The sequence below is a fragment of the Parus major genome, chromosome 19, assembly GCF_001522545.3.
Source record: "Parus major isolate Abel chromosome 19, Parus_major1.1, whole genome shotgun sequence".
NCBI lineage: Eukaryota > Metazoa > Chordata > Aves > Passeriformes > Paridae > Parus > Parus major.
The window spans coordinates 8,452,571-8,469,405 of record NC_031787.1 but is presented as its reverse complement, the minus strand read 5'-3'; the positions used below and the strand labels follow the sequence as shown (position 1 = coordinate 8,469,405).

The window sequence follows — 16,835 nt, the reverse complement described above, 5'->3', positions numbered from 1 at the left end:
CTCCCTTTTGTCTTTTATTTTACAAGCATAATGTCGTCTTCTACTGCCAAAAACACACCCAAAGTAGCCATCCACGAAATAACTCTCCAAAGCAAAAAAAGTGTCATAATTTTCCTAAACCGAGGCTGGGTTTCTTAAATTCTCATTTGTAAGGTGTAAGAATCCTGGTGTTCTTTCTTCCTGGCTCTCCTTTTTCCCCATTTTTCCCCCCTTTCCCTTTTTGGTGTGTGGTGTGATTGTAAGTAACGCTTGCCTTAAGAATCTCATTATTTGAACACGGAGCCATATTTCCTCTGAGAATTCTGGAGTAGCTTTGAGCTGGGGCTGTTCATTTCTCAAGTAATCACGCTGGTGTGATGGAGAGAGAAAATGGCAGCTGTTCACAGCTCAGGCCTTCAATTTTCTTCAGAGTCCAGTCACTCAAGTGTGTAATTACACGGGGGTGCCGGCGAGGCGTTAGCCCTTGTCAGAGAGCTGGGCTGAGGCTTTGCTGCTGCCTTTGCCAATCAGTGCAGGCAGAGCCAGCCCCTGGCTTTGGGTTGTTGTTGTCATCCTGATTATTCCTCGCTAAAATGGGGCTGGAACTTTCTGTGTGGTTTGTCACCTCGTGCGGGCCGTGCCTCGCTGGCTCCTGGTGCTGGGGAGACCTCAGAGAGCCTCCTTGTCCCTCCTGTTGGGTCATTCTTCATCACTGCCTCTTGGTTCTGTTCAAGTGAAGGCCAACATCCCAGGTTGGCAGGCCTTGGAACACCAAGGAGACCACGGTGGAAGGGTCACTCCTGGCTGTCCCAGCACCATCGGTGAGGCCATGGTGCCACCTCATGGGGACACAGGGGTTTCTCCTCTGGGGTGGGAACGGTGAGCTCAGGAGGGACAACGTGCCTGTGGTCACCCTTGGCACAGCTGGCTGTCCCTGAGCTTCCACCTGAACCAGAAGACCATCACTCCTCTCCCTTGCAGCTCATGGCTCCTCAGGGCCCCGTGGCACGTTTGGTGTCACCACGGTGACAGCTGTGGTGTTTTCTGGGGCCAGGCTGTAAGTGTGGGGTGGGGTAAGGGCTGTTATTGATGGATCCCAGGAGTCCATTATTAACCAGGGGCTCTGAGGATGGCTTTAGTAATGGTGTTATGCTGCCATCACTCACCTTTTTTAGCCAGCAGGCACTGAAGGCAGGGTGGGAACTGCTTCATCCCTCATCCATCTGTTGAAATACGGTGGGATTTGTTGTTGTATGTTCATTTTCTGTGCTTAACTTAAGCATGTCCTGGTCTGAATGGGATGGAGTGGCTGGTGGCATGGCAGGGCCCTGTGTCCTGTCAGATTTCTGTGCCCTGCAGCAGGAACACAACAGCAGCCTGGAGTTTGTGTTTCAGATCCAGCAGTGAATGTCAATCCCCACAGTGTCCTGGAGTGGATAAATGCACAGAACTTTCTTTGGGAACAATCACACTCGTGTTTGGTGGCCCAGGGCTGGTCAGGAGAGGACAGCAGTCTGATCAGAGTTAGGAGCTCAGATGTTTTCTCAGTGGTTTGAGTATGGTCTGTCTCCCTGGGAGATCTGTGTCATCATTCCTGTGTGGGGCTAGAGAGAAAGGGATCAGGAGCAGTGTGAGGGAAAAGCTGTTGAGCCTTGGAATCTCGTGGAGTATGAGCTGTTGTGTAGTTATTCACTCTCTGGGGCTTTTGTATTATTTGGCTTTGGTTTTTACTTTATTTTCCCTGGCAGGTTTGTCAATCCCACTTGCTGCACAGAGGTTTCCCCTTATCCTTTTCTATTTCTTGGATCTTCAAATGGCCTATTCTGGTCTGTAGGGTGTTTAAGATCTCTTTAAACTTTTAGGCACCAGCTCTTCCTCATGGCAAATCCCTGTTTCATCTCACATTTCCCTCCTATGATTAATTTATCAAGACAAGCTGTTAAGTGCTGTGTGGAAGAATCACATTAGAGGCTCCTAGAGGGTTTCCAGCTTCGGGGTGGGAGGGAAGAGGCTCATAAGAAATGTTGGAGACTGTGGGATTATTCATGGGAATTGAAACTATTTTTGGAAGAAAGTCTTTACTGTTGGCATTTTTTTGAATGGATGAATTCAGAAGAGTTTTGGGACAGCATTGACACTGGAAGTTTATGCTCTTCAGTTTTGTCTTATCCAGCCAATTCAGACAGTAAGGTAAGCTTGTGGATCTCCTCAGATCCAGGATTCTCTGGTTAGAGGAAATATTATGGACTCAGTCCTGTACCATGGCAGGAAGTACAGTACTTTATTCATGGGTTTAGTTAGCTTTGCTTAGCCTTGTCAGAGGAATGACAGGTCCTTTTTCTGGTGTTGGCTGAAGCTGCACAAAGCGTGGGTGGTTTGTGGCTGTGCAGTTGTGGGGACTTGTGAGGTTTGAGTGTTTATTTAAGTGGATGTCAGGAGGTTCTCTGGCAGTGTAACTCTGGTCACCCTTCATGGGGAAGGTTTGCTGACTTTACATGTTCCACAAGGTGTCTGGATACAATTTGAGCTCTTTGAATTTTGCATTGGTGCTAGGAGAAATTTCTGGTACAAACCTGAAACTGGGTGATGGGAAAGGGTTTTCTGAGTCTGACAGGTCAGCATTTCTCATGTGTTTGGGTGCCAGAACACATGGCACAGACAGGAGAATGAGAGATGGTGCATGTCCCTTCTTTCACCTTTATTTATGTGTAAAATTGTTTGGTGCTGAATATTTGTGTCCTTGTCAGCACAGAATTCCAGGATAATTCAGGTCTGGACTCCTGGGGATGGTCCAGCCCTGAGTGTGTGTTAGGTTCAAACTCCTTTTGGGGGAGCACAGCTGACGTTTTCCCTCTGTTCTAAGCATTTCCTGTTCTCTGTGTTGCCAGGACCAGCTGTGTGGCCGTGACCCCACCTTGACAGACGAGCTGATCAATATCCTGACCGAGCTGACCCAGCTCAGCAAGACGACCAACGCCAAGGTGGCCCTGCGAGCGCGGCAGGTGAGGGATCCCTGCCCGGGCTGCTCCTGCCTGCAGCTCACCCCTTTGGGAAATCCATAGCTCCTGATGTTTATTTTCATCACTGTGCAAATGGGGAGAGTAGGTTCCTGTGAGCAGCACTTTGATAGTGAGGCTAATTAACAGTGATTAACCGTGGTGACAGGCGAGGACTGCGGTGCATTCCCAATTGCTGTAATATTTACATTTAACATGCATTCCTTTGTCCCTGCTCCTCCAAAAAGTTTTGTCTGGCTCACACAGGAGTTAACTGGAGGTAGCCAATGGTTTGTGTGATGGAGGAAGTGGAAATGCATGGTCACTGTGGTTTTTGGTGGTTTTGTCTATCTGCAAACCTGACCAGCACAGGCTGCCTGGATTGTGCAGGAACAACAAGGACAGGCTCTCCAGGTTCCTCAGCTGCCTTCCAGTTGTGGATCCATGTGTGCAGAGAACAGGGAGAGCCGTTTGCACAAGAAGCAGATGTTCTTTGCAGCTGCAAAGGAATTTCCACAAAGAATTCTGCTGGCCTTTTGCAGGGTTTCTTCCATCTTTGAGTTGCGCTTTGTCAATTTTGTTTGAACCTGGAAATAATTGGAAAAACTCTTGATGCTGTGAATTCCAAAAGTCTGCTGCAGAACTGATTTGAATGTCACAGGCACCCAGACATTGCTGTGAGCTTCCTGTTCAGCAGCTGAGTTGAACCCTCCCTCTGTTGCCAGGAAGGGGTGAGAGGGCACAGTGGTTTCCTGATGCGCTGACCCCAGAGTCTGATCGCTCCTCTCCCCCCACAGTCCTGATCTCCAGCCTAAAGCAGGAGAGCTCACACTTCGGGGGTCTCTCCTTTTATTTCAAAGCTTGACTGTTGAAAATGAACACGGTGTTTGAAGCTGCTCAGTGACCTTCTGTTTCCTTCAGGATTGTGTTTGTGTCCTTGAACCGTTCCGCTGCTGAACCTCCCTGCAACAACTGGGGATGGTGCCGCAGTCCTTGTGCTGCTCTTCCACTTCATTTTCCCTGCAAGCTGCTTCCATTTCCTACCTCTGCATCCCTCACGTTGGGCATTTAATACCTGGCACTGGTGTCTGTTCCCCCCCTGGCCAGGAGCAGAGCGTGGCTCCGGCGTGGGCCTCCCCACAGCTGCTCCCCGCCAGCTCTGCTTCCCAATTAACAGCTGGGCAGGCAATCCCCAGGACCAGCAGCTCTGCACTGCTAAATCACATGCACTGATGGAACTTGATTGAAGCTGTTCCCCTTCTCCGTGGGGAATTGCCAATAATACAAACGGAGCAGACACACAAATGAGGCCGGGGAGGGGAGAGGGTTTGCGGCATCACCCGGGTGCCGCGTTCCGCGGGAGGATCTGGCTGCCTCGGCAGGGATGGAGCAGCCTGCTTCTGCCTGGAGGGGACAGCCCCCTGCTGATGGCCCAGCATGGCTCCTTTCTCTGACATTCCCCATGTTTCCCCAGGTTCTCATTGCTTCCCACCTGCCCTCCTACGAGCTGCGTCACAACCAGGTGGAGTCCATCTTCCTGTCGGCCATCGACATGTACGGGCACCAGTTCTGCATTGAGAACCTGCAGGTAGCCACCAGCCTTGGCTCCCTTCTCACTCCCCTTCATGTCCTGAGCTCCCTGTGCCTTTGGGTTGTATGGCTCTGGTGTCCCTGTTTATGGTTCTTGTCCCTGTGCCAGTGTGGGAATCACCTCATGCCCATTCTGCACCTTCCTCACAGGGGAGAGCAGTGCAGGTTCCTCCCTCTGGGCACCAGACACCAGGAAATGGAGTGCAGCTGTGCCAGGAGAAGTTCAAATTGGATATTAGGAAAAGGTTCTTCCCCCAGAGGGTGATGGGGCACTGAGAAGGTTCCCCAGGGAATGGGCACAGCCCCAAGGCTGCTGGAGCTCCAGGAGCTCCTCTGCTATGGTTTTACTTTTAGTCCTGTGAGGAGCAGGGAGTTGGACTCAGATCCCTTCCAATTTCAGGTTTTCTGTGGTTTAATAGAAAAAAAAGTCATAATCCTTGATGAACAACAGGAAAAGCTTAGAAATTAGAACTAGCCAGGCTTGATTTAGGGATTTTCCTTTTTTGCCTGAGCCTGGTTGCAAGACAAAGTTCTCTTCTAAACCTCTGCTTTATGTGATCTCTCCTAGAAACTCATTTTGTCTGAGACATCCATCTTTGATGTGCTTCCCAACTTTTTCTACCACAGTAACCAGGTGGTAAGAATGGCAGCTTTGGAGGTGAGTTTATTCCCATTGAAAAAAAACCAGTATTTTTAATTTTCCTGTGGATTTGGTTTGTTTTGAGCAAGATCCAAGAGAGCTGTAGGTTGTGTGGGATTTGGCATGCTTAGAATCTGGTATTTAACAGCATTGACATTGATAATGGAATGAAATTTCAAATTCAAGTTACATTTATGTGAAGACTTGGAGTGGTTGAAGGCAGAAAGTGAAGCTGCTGTCAGAGGACAGGATGATAATCCTGATGGTTCTGACCTTCCTCAAAGAATAACTTTACATCCTGGTTGAATTAAGAGTTTATCTAGCTGCTCATTGGGAGGCATCTGTTTGGTTTTTAATACTTTGGAGGTTTCAGGGGTATTTCTTGCCCTCAGCCCAGTTTCTCTGTCCCCAGGTGTACGTTCGCAGAGCCTACATTGCCTATGAATTAAACAGTGTCCAGCACCGCCAGCTGAAGGACAACACCTGTGTGGTGGAGTTCCAGTTCATGCTGCCCACCTCCCATCCCAACAGGTCAGATCCTCTGCAATTGGAGATTTGGGAGGGGCTTCTCCTGCCCTGGCAAAGGAAACTTGCAGTAGGACTGGTGGGGAAAGGGGGTTTGTTTAGGTGTGGTACAGCTTTTGGCTATTTTCTGGTTTTTGACTTCAGCTTGGGCAGTGAATTATCTCTGGGATGTCAGTTCTAGCTGAATCCTCAGCCTTCCAAAAGATACAATTCCTGACAGGATAAATCAATTAATCGGAATTTGAACACAGAACAGTCAAACAGTCACTGTCCCCTTCCTGCCAGCCCTTTCTGAGTGCCTGTGTGGCTCTGCTCCTTCCTGGCTTTGCTGGATGAGGTGACTTCTGTGGAACATGATTTTTTGATGGAGCAGACCGAGATGAGAATTTTACACAAAATGCTGGGGTTGACACAGTTGGGTTTTCAGTTTTGCATTTCTTGTGACTGTGAACCTCCTGGAGAGGAGGGTGGCATCTCTAGCTCATTTAAGGAGATAAAACCTCATTATCAGAGCTCACAGGAACGTTGAATCACATTGTTTTGGGTTGGAAGAAGATTGAATCAGGTTTGGGTTGGAAGAACCTTAAGGCTCATCTCCTTCCAAGGTTCCATAGCAGGAGCCTTGCCCTGGAGCAGGTTGTTTCTGTGTGTCTGTGGGGTCAGTCTGTCCCGTGTTTTCCCCAGGAGGGGATTTGAGCTGAGGTTTTTATCCCTGCTGGCTCTGAGGTCGCAGTGAGTCCCCGCAGCCACCGGGTGCCACTGTTGGTCCGTGCCGGGCACCGCCGCCTTTTCTCCCTCCTTTGTTTCCAAACATCTTTCCCCTGATTTCATTTTTGGTGGGGTCCGGTCTCGCTTCATTGAGAATCCATCAGTACCTTTTATGAAATGGTTTTCAGGGTCTGCTTTGCTGGAAATGAATGGCTGTCCCCAGCCAGCCCCCGACCCACTCCTGCTGCAAATGGGACATGTGTATGGGCTCATCTGTTCCCTGCATTTCTGGAGTATTTGTAAATAATTGCATACTATTTTTAGTACCCCTTTACAGTGCTTTTTTCTCTCCTTCATTTTTCCTCCATTTCTTCTCTGTTGGCCTCAGTTGTCTTTGTTGCTTGGGGATTTTTGGCCTTCCAGAGCTGTCCACTGCTCTGCTCTGTGGAGCACAGGCTTAATCAGACAAGGTCAGCTGGAAGAGAAGATGTTCCCTGCTGCAGGAACAGCTCCTTGGCCTGAAATCTCCTCTCTCCTTACACTGAATTGGCTGGGACAGTGTTGTGAGCTCAGCTCTGCTGTGTTCCTCAGGCAGAGGGAAGCGGGCTCGGGGGCAGGTTCAGCTCCTTGGAGGTGCCTCCAGCTGATCCAGTGATGAATCTGGCTCCTGGTGCTTGGGGCAGCTCCTTGCTCTCCCTCTGGGGGGGCTGCAGGGTGCCCAGGGGCTGATGGTGGCACAGGGTTTAAGGAGCTCTGAAGCCACACCTGGTGTTAAACCCAGGACGTGGAAATCTCGAAACTTTGCCATTGTCCTGCTTAAGCCTTCTTCGTTGTTCTTGACCATGGTCTGTGTTCGTCATGTGCTTTTCTGTATCTTTTGTAGCACAAATTCTTGGGCTGGAAAGCTAAAAATGCATTCCAAGGGCAAATCCCAAAGCCAAAATATCCCAAAATGTCCCTCAAGGCTCTGCAGGGCTGGTGACCCAGGAGCAGAAGCCCTTAGGAGAGCATTCCCTTTGGGAGCTGCTGTTATATGATGCCACACATTTTTCTCCACTGCCTCAGATATTTTTAAATATCTGAAGCAAATATTTGTGTAGAGAAAACAGCAAAATGATAATGGTTTAAATTCTAAATAGGTTTTAAAATTTATATTTAAATTCTTCATCATTGGCATTTAACCCTGCTATGCCTTTGCTTAATTGTGGCAGAAACAATCCCACTCACTCCTTCTGAGCTGCCTGATCACAGCTCGGGCTCAGACTTTGTGTTTTTGGCCATGGAAGGATTGCCATCAGCTGCCCACAGGGGAGCAGAGAGGACAGAAAAGCTGTTAAATCTGCTGACAAAGTCACAGAAGTGCAACCTGCTCCTGGTGGGTTTTGTGGGCAGAGGCTGTTTGGGGAATTATTTGTTCAAATTAACAGAAAACATCCTAATGTAAGAATCCCCACTGAATGGCAAGGGAAAGTCATAGGGAGAAAAATAGCTTCTAATGGGAATCACAGAGGGCTTTATGGATCCATCAGCATTCCCTGTGCCCGGTGCAGGGCAGATGAGGAGTGCAGTGTCACCATCTGGCAGCAAATGGAGATTGTGAGCCCTCTCCGAGCAGAAATCCAATCTGGAGGCGTGGATCCGGGGGGATCTCTGGGATGCCAATGGCCACACGCCGCAGAGGGGACTGCAGACAAGTGCAGAGCCCTTGCCTGGGGATAACCTGCCTCGTGCAGCCAGCCAGGGTCCTGGGGAGAGGAGATGGAGGAAGAAATGAGCCCTGCTCCGAGCTGTGCTTCGCCTCCCGCTCGTTCCGCCGGCCCTGCTGCGACGGGGAGCGGCTGCAATATCGACTGGTGACAAAGGTTGTGCCTTTGTGAGCGTGGCAGCCCAGGTGACAGACACTGAAAGGCCTTTCTGAGGTGTTCATGAAACAGGCCTTGCCTAATCTTAGCTCAAAATCTTCTGTTCAAAGAAACATTGTGTGTGGAGGAGAGGGAATTATAGTGCTTTTTCAACAAAAGTGCTTCTTTCTAATCCCCTCTCCTCTCCTGCTCTCCAGCAGCCTTTCTTATGTCTGAAGCTGTAAGGTTTAAATTAAACTGGGACATTGTCTGCTGTAGCCAGCTCTTGGAGCCTGCTGCTGCCCTGCTCCTCCCAGAGCATCCCCTTCTCTCCAGCTCCCCCAGCCAGGCTGCTCAGCTGAGTCCCTGATCCCCCTTCCCCTGAACAGATGTGCTGCAGGATCAGGAGGGAAGAACTCGGAGATGAATGTGCTCCCACAAAACAGATCCCTTTTCTTCTCAGAGCTGGATGTGTCCCCTGTGTCAGATGCTGAGGCAGGTGCTGACAAGGAGACTTGGAGGTGCTGGATACATCCTGATTTTGGGGTGTGGCAGGGATAGCCCAGGGCTCTGCTTTCTGCTTTGTTGAGCCCCAGAGGAAACTGAAATAGAGCCCAGCCTGTTTTTGGTCCCTGCTGCCTCAGCCGTGCCTTCCCAACCCCTCTGGGCACTGAGCCCACCCCTTCCCTCTGTGCCATGGGGCACCCCCAGCTGCCACACTGGCCTGGGGACGTCCTGGGGAGCTTGGATCAGGATGTAGCACTGGAAGGAGAAGAAGGAAGGCTTTAGCACTGCAGATGAAGTTTTGATAATGGCCCTGCTTAGCTTGAGGCAGGTGTGAGTCTGGGGGCTCCACAAAGGAGATGTCTGACAGCAGCACACCCTGGGTGCCTCTGGAGCTGGGAATGCACACACCCCACAAACAGGGGTGCAGAGGCAAATTGGGCTGAATTCGTTCCTGGGGCTGCATCCATGGTGCTTCCAAGGGTGGAATCCAAGCCTAGGCATGAGTTGCTCTGCATTTCATCAGCATCATCAAACCACAGAACAACCTGGGGTTGAAAGACCTTAAAGCTCATCTCATTCCAGCCCCTGTAATGGACAGGGAACTTCCCACTAGACCAGGTTGCTCAGAGCCCCATCCAGGGGTATTTCCATCAGTATAAATGTCTCAGCTATCTTGTGCTTGGTTTTGCCTGGAATCTCTTCCCTCTGTGCTTGTTGATGTTTGTTCATGCCCCACCTTGGACTTTGGTGTTGCTGATTTCAGGGCTTGAGAGTGGTGCATGATCTCTCCTTTGCTGTCTCCTGATGTTTTATCATCTATGGGGTATTTTGGTTGTTCCTTTTTGCCAGCCTCTTCCTTAGCTCACAGGTAGAAACCCTCTGGAAGGCTGAAAGCCAGGTTAAATATGCCTGTTCCCAAACAGGGCTTTTTTAACAACCCCACACTCACTCACATTGAGAGCAGTGTGCAGAGGTTTTTTTCCCTGCTACCATTTTACAAGATCTACTCTTAAGATGTGAATTTCTGACAAAGTGAAAGCATTTTCTGTGGACTAGCTGCTGGAACAGCCTCTGGCATCAGTCTCTGGATGCCAGGAGTGACCCAGCCATGCTGCTGTGGGCTCTGACCCTGCCCAGAGCCCCAAAGGGATAACTCATGGGGTGCCAGGTAGCCTGGGGTCCCCTTCTTGTTGTGAGAGTGGTTTGTACGGGGAGGGAGGAGGGGAAAACGATTCCAGGACACCTGTAAATCCCTGCAGCTCCGTGCTGAGGTTTGATGTTAATTAGGCAGCAGGCAGCAGTAATGTGCTGCCGTTCCCTTGGCTTGCCTGCCTCGGAAAGGGCAAAATCTTCCAGCAGAGCAAAGAAGGGGCTGTGGAAGGGGCAGCAAACTGAATGGAACGACGATAATTTTATGCAAATTGGACTTCTGTAGCAGATTCAGCTTGGCTGAATCACAGAGGGAGCAGAAGAATAAGGGAAGAAAGAGGGAGAGGAAAAACCCAATCAAAATGTATGGTTTGAGGCATGTTTCACAGCCTTCTGCTTAGATTCTTCTACAGAAATGAAGAAACATAAGAGGAATGGCACTGGCCAGAGCCAGTGGAATTGCTCTTTCTCCTGTGGTACTGCTGTTAATAACTACAAGTGGGTTATTGAGCCAACCTCTGCTGATTCTGCTTTGCTGCCTCATTTCCAGAGCTGTGCCCTGTGCTGGCACTCGCTCCCAGCTGGAGCTCTGCATGGCCATGGTGTGGGGAGAGCTCCTGCTCCTCACAGGGGCAAGGGAACCCAGCTCAGAGTCCCCAGGAGGTGCAGCAGCAATGGGGCTGGAGCAGATCCCTGCTGGGATCAGCTCCTGGTCAGGAAGGGCCGTTCTGGGAGCTGAGGAGGGATCAGAGAAGGGATCAGATCATTCCAGGGATCAGAGAAGGGCTGGTGTGGAGGGCAGGGGGTGCCAGCACTGCCCCATGGCTGTGCCAGTGTCACTCCTGGGCCTGGTGCTTCTGGGGGCCTGGCACAGAACCAGGGAATGGGTTGGGCTGGAAAGGACCTTAAAGATCTTTTATTCCACCCCTGCCATGGGCAGGAACATCTCCCACTGTCCCAGGCTGCTCCAGGTCCCACCTGGAGTAAATCCAGGGATCCAGGGACAGCCACAGCTTCTGTGGGCACCCTGTGCCAGGGCCTCACCTCCCTCCCAGGGAGGGGTTTCTCCCTGATACCCCGTTTGAACTGCTCTCTTCACTTTCTCTCTGCTCCTCCTTGTCTTGTTTCCCTTGTGCTGCTCCTGCCTGAGCCTCTTCAGCTCCGTGTGGAGTGGCAGGAGAAGCTCCCAGAGCACAGCACCAGGGTGCCTTTCTTGAGGCTGAACTGAACATTTGTTTCTGTGGTTTTTTATCCCTCTCTTTTCTGAAAGCCTTCCAGGGACGGCTACAGGAGGGTTCCTGCTGGGGGTAGGAACTGCCAGTCCTCTCCAGACTATTTTTTCCAACTGAAGTAGATCACATGCAGCTTTCCCAGTCTTTGCCAAGCTCAAAAAATAGTCCCAACCCCCTGAGGGCTGGAGGCCGGTTCTGTCCTGCCCACAGGCTCTGCAGCACAGGGGCTGTCCCCACCATCCCCCCAGAAATTAAATACTTGTGGTACTCCTACCATAACAGATACAGTTTCAGGGATTTGTTTTCCACATATATTTAAGGAGATTATGGGAATTTTTTTGTGCCTCTACCAGTAAGGCACCCAACACATCACCTTGTGGTGAGGGTGATTCTGCTGTGACCAAACCAGTCTGGGACAGGAGCAGGGCAGGCTGAGCAGTGTGACCATGGAATACACTGCTCATTAAGCACTGGCACTTTGTGCTCAGTAACTTGGGGTCCTGCCTATGGACTAGGATGTCCAAAAAACTTGTGGATTGACCTCCTGAAGGGAGGGGGGTGAATGTCCACTCACATGTTCCTCAAAGCTCTCCTTTCCATCTCTTAATTCTCACTAATCCCTTTGCACAAGCCTCCTGTGTGAAAGGACTTTTTAAAAAATTTAATCTGTGCTGTTTTGCATGTCAGATCCCAGCAATTTTTCCATCTTGCAGGGAGCACTCTCCTGGCTGTTTCTGGTGTGGGCTGGGCTGTGCTGGTGGTGTGAAAATGTGCCCCTCACTCCCCTCTGCCCTTTGTGCATCGCTAAGCCCTGGGCTACATGCAGATATGGGGAGAGTTGGGCTGATGTTAGAAAAGAATTGGTAAAGTTTTCCTCAAATTAGCCTTAAGTTTGTTCTTTTTAGCCTTAAGCTAGTTCTTTTTAGTACTGAATGCTGAAAATGCAATGTATTCCACGGTGCTGTGTGTGTTTGCTTTGTTCCTGTGTTGTGGGAGCCTGTGCGTGGGCTGCTTGGCCTGGAGGCTTGGCACTGAGGATTTGGCTTGTTTTCCTGAACCTGTTGCAATTTTCCTGTGTGAGATGGTAATTTTTTTTTCCCTTTTTTTCCCCCCCCCCCTCTGCTGTCAGGGACTTGGTGTGTGCAAAGGGCTTGAAGTGGGGACAGTGAAAAGTGAGCAGGAACGTGGGGTCCCTTGCAAATGCCAAGTGTTTTCCTGGGATATTTCATTATTTTCATGCTCTCTGCATGGCCTGGCTCTGCCCCAGGGACCCTGGCAGGGAGCTGTCCCTGGCAGCTGACAAATTTGGGATCAGTTGTGAAGATGTTGCTGGTGTGTACATCAGCTTGATGATGGTTCTTTATGATGGCTCTCACTAACCAGTCTGTGACTAACTGTGGTTGTTTGATTACAGAGGGAACATCCCCACGCTAAACAGGTATGGTACTCATCATCTTTTCAAATTTCAAAAGCCCCTCTAGAAAGAAGTAGCCTAATCCTGAATGTTTTAACATGTTTTGTTGTAGCTCCCTTCTCTTTACTTGGGAAACTCTCAACCATAACTCTTCTTTTACCTTCCCTTTTCCTCTCCCTTTGTCTAAAACATGTTTTCAGCTTTTCTTTAAAAAAAATAAATAATCTTTGCATGCAGCTATCTTTGAAATTGAATTAGCTGGGTGACTCAGCTCATTTGCAGTATGTTACACAGCAAAGGGCTGTCCTAGGGTCTTTTTTGGCACTGGATTCTGAGGTGTTGACCCTCTGGCAGGGAGTCACAGTGACCCCAGGCAGTTCTTCCCAGCCTTTTTTCTTGTCCATAGCTTAGAATTTGTCCAGGCTGTTTCACCTCCCTCACACCATAGATGAATCTACATCTCAAACAGCTGACAGCATGTTTTGTTGTGTTTTGGATGCTAATTTTTCCTCCTGTGTCTCAGTTGAAAAGTATTTCTTGTTTTAAATAATACATGAAAAATGTCTGCTGTCTTTTTGTTCAGTTCCTCTTCTGTGATAGTTTTTGTATTAGTTGTAAGAAATGTACACCAAGGCATGTCCTGAAAAATCCCTCTCTTTCAAAATGTGAATACCTATTATTTATTACTGCTTACAAGCCTATTTAGGGAAAAATAGTAAAAATGGGCTTGGAAGTCTCACGGCTCTTAATCAGAGATAAATTGTGGAAACAGAGAGTGACTTTAAGCATGGAGAGCTATTAATCACACTGATGATACTTTAGACTTGTTAACTCTGTACTTAGAGCTGTCTCACAGTGGTTTTGGTGTGAGGAAAGGAGGAAATCTCAGCAAAGCTGGGAGGTGGCTGTGGCAGGAGTGCTCAGCCAGGTCCTGGGTCTGGCCCTGCTTTTCCCACCCAGCTGAGCACCCCTGGGACTTGACAGCTCTGAGGTGTGGTGGGGAATCAGCTCCCTGACCTCTTTCCCCATCTCCCCTCCTGTTGTGGCCCCAGCTCCACTGGGAGGAGCAAAATGAGAGTGTCCCCAAGTGAGGAGCACATGGGCTCTGGGCCAGCACCTCCTCTCCAGAGGAATCACCACGTGTCAGGCAGCTCGTGATGGAAGTCTGAATTCAGACAAGTCTCTAGTACAGCTCAGATATTGGTGATAATTATTGCAGAGAAGGCAAACCCCCAGCTGTGGTCACCAGAGAAAGGTCCAATCTAATTGTGTGTTTTTTCCTCACTGTGTGAGAGGCTTCCTCTGCTAGTCTTGACTGTGGCATTGGGAGTCTTTAAAAAAACATAAAAATCACAGAATCAGTGAGGTTGCAAAAGACCTTCAAGACCATGGAGCCCAGCCTGTGACTGATCCCCACCTTGTCAACCAGCCCAGAGCACCAAGTGCCATGTCCAGTTGTTTCTTGAACAGAAAGGGTAGGGATATGAGTGTATCAGTAAAGAATTTTGGAGAAGTCACTGTATCCTACTGCATTTGAGGAGTGCAAATTATAGTATGATCAGAAAAATCATGGAATCAATAAGAGAATACAGCATGGTGTGCTTCAACCTAATTTGTAAAAATGTGCTGAATCCTTCAAGTGTCAAATCTTACAATTGCTGCTGTTTGAATCATGTAAAGCAAATCATAAAGACAGGAGGAAAAATAAGTTCAGCTTTGCATAGTCAGAATTCTCCTGTCATCTCAAGAAATACCTGTTTTAAGGGGTTATGGCATTATTGGCTAAGTCTGAGTGTTCCTGTCATTGAGACAGCCCCCAAGTGAGGGATGACCAGGGGCATGGCAGGGGCTCTGGAGAGGCTGAGAAATCCAACATGGATTGCACAGCCACGCTCTGAGTGGCCAGAGCACGTGCCCAAACCCTGTCCTGGGGCTGTCCCCTCCTCCCCTGTCCCTACTGACTGTGCTCTTGCTGCCTTGCTGTTTAGAATGTCCTTCTCTTCCAACCTCAATCACTATGGCATGGTGCACGTGGCCAGCGTGAGCGACGTGCTGCTGGACAACTCCTTCACGCCGCCGTGCCAGCGCATGGGCGGCATGGTCTCCTTCCGCACCTTCGAGGACTTTGTCAGGTGGGTGGGCTTGCTTCTGGGGCCACCTCCCCACCTGGGCCCTGGCAGAGCTGGGGGAAGGCTTTGCCAGGTCTAGAGTCGGGTTTAGACTGGTCCTGAGTGTGCTTCCCTGTTTGGATCCCCGTGCGTGTCCCTCGGGCTGCTGGAGGAGCAGTTTGCAGACAGAGGGATCAGCATCCCGGGTTCCTGCTGGATGGAGACCATATGGGAACGTGCTGACACCTCCCAATGCTCTGGGGGTGTGTGTGGGGGGGAGTTCTTTGTGCTTCCATCCTTTTGGGATAGGCAGCCCCCCAGCAGAGCCCTGAACCTGCACCCAGGAGGGCTCTGCCAAATGTTGGACTATCCAGACTTGGTTTGAGGATTTGCCTCCTCATCTTTGAGCGCAGCAGGGGATGGAGCCCTTTCCTACCAGCACTGGTGTGTTCAGTGCTGGGTGCTCTGTGTGCTGGCAGTGGTGTGCTGGTGACTGTCCTTCCCTGCTGTATTCCAGGATCTTTGATGAAGTCATGGGATGCTTTTGCGACTCTCCCCCGCAGAGCCCGACGTTCCCCGAGGCTGGCCACGCTTCCCTGTATGATGAAGACAAGGTAGGGTGGGTTTTTTTCTGGAAGGTGCTCTCAGGCTGGCAGCAGGGCTGAGGCTGGATGCTCCTCCCTAGCTGGAGTTAGGAGCTTTGTGTATTTATGGCAGTGATTTGCTCGCTTGTTCCACAGCAGGTGACTCGGCGTAGGCGGCCGCTTTCCAGCTCTGTTCTAAAACTACGGCTCAGCCTCTTGCTCCCCATGTAAATTTAGTTTATGGCTTTTAGCATCAGCAGAATTACTGGATCCACAGCAGCGTAACAGAGTTTAAACCCACCATTAAGTCTGCAGACCCTCTCTCTGCACCAGGGTGTTGAACTGCATCTTCAGCTGTCTTTGTCCTATGTCTGACTTGCCGTGTTTTCTGTCTTACACCCTTCCCAGTCTCCTTAAATCCTGATTCTTCCTTCTGCTCTACCTCTTGGAACTGCTTTGGGGAGGAGAAGCTGAGTGGAGCTGCTCAGTTTTTGCAGTGATGTGGAGAGCAGGTGCAGAGGAAGCAGGTGGTCCCTAATCCGTAGGGATGCAAGTCCAGTTTCCCTTAGAGACACAGGTAGCTGCTCCACAAGAGTGGGAAGCTCTGCTGGAATGTAGTCTGTGTCCAGAACAGGGCTTTGTTTTCCACTCATCCTGATGGCTGTAAGCACTGTAACCTTTTCCAGAATATTACTGTCAACCTTAATGCCCTCAGATCCCTCTTTTTACATCCCCCACACCTCACCAAGGTGATTTCCTGTCCAGATTCAGTTTTTCCCAGTTAATCACAGGCTCCTGAAGGCTGAATTTGTAATTGCTTGGAGCTCTAATGGAATTGATGTTTCCACATTATTTCATGCTGTTGTAGGTATGAAAACTCACATTGTTTTGCCCCTACACTTTGATTAATTTAATTACTCTCCTTGATGCCGAAATCCTCTACTGTCCTTGTGCTGCATCTGGTAAAGGGAGGCCCTGACCCTGTGCCCTGTCTCATCCTCAGACTCAGATTTTCCAAAGGAGGCTCCTGTTTGACGTTTGTGGACATTGACTTGTGTGAAATTGCAGATTTATGAGGCTGTTTCGATTTCCCTCAGAGTTTTCCCGGGTGCTCCGCTGAGGTCATTTCCCCCAGAGCATCTCTGCTTTAAAGCTGCATTTAGGGAGCCTGTTGTGAGGACTGGCAGGTGCTGAGTTGTCAATTATTTATCCATGGGCAATATTCCCTTTTCCTTGCAGAGTGCCCGGGAGGAGCCCATCCACATCCTCAATGTGGCCATCAAAACCGACAGCGACGTCGATGACGACGGCCTGGCTGCCATGTTCAGGGAGTTCACCCAGAGCAAGGTGAGGCCCCTGCATCCCCCTCTGCCTCTCTGGCCTCGTGCAGGACTGGGAAAAGTCTGGATGTTCCCAAAGTTTGGGAGGTTTTTGTTTGATTTCGGAACAAACGTGCTGCAGTTACATCATTAATTTATCCCATTCTGTTTCTTTGGCTGGGTGTAGCTGCACCTTCCTGAGGCCACCAGGGCATTGTTCCTCCTCCTGATGTGTCAGGTCAG

General features: G+C 49.8%; 1 protein-coding gene across 5 annotated transcripts in view; it reads left to right on the top strand.

Moving 5' to 3' along the window:
• ACACA (acetyl-CoA carboxylase alpha) overlaps positions 1–16,835 on the top strand; it is a 100,077-nt gene that overhangs the window by 30,651 nt on the left and 52,591 nt on the right. For all 5 annotated transcript variants that reach the window (XM_015646545.3, XM_033518965.1, XM_015646543.1 and 2 more), the window contains 8 exons: positions 2,868–2,981; positions 4,450–4,563; positions 5,134–5,223; positions 5,618–5,736; positions 12,582–12,605; positions 14,570–14,713; positions 15,207–15,303; positions 16,513–16,620. In XM_015646545.3, coding sequence (XP_015502031.1) covers positions 2,868–2,981; positions 4,450–4,563; positions 5,134–5,223; positions 5,618–5,736; positions 12,582–12,605; positions 14,570–14,713; positions 15,207–15,303; positions 16,513–16,620 — 810 coding nt within the window. The remainder of the gene's footprint in view (positions 1–2,867; positions 2,982–4,449; positions 4,564–5,133; positions 5,224–5,617; positions 5,737–12,581; positions 12,606–14,569; positions 14,714–15,206; positions 15,304–16,512; positions 16,621–16,835) is intronic.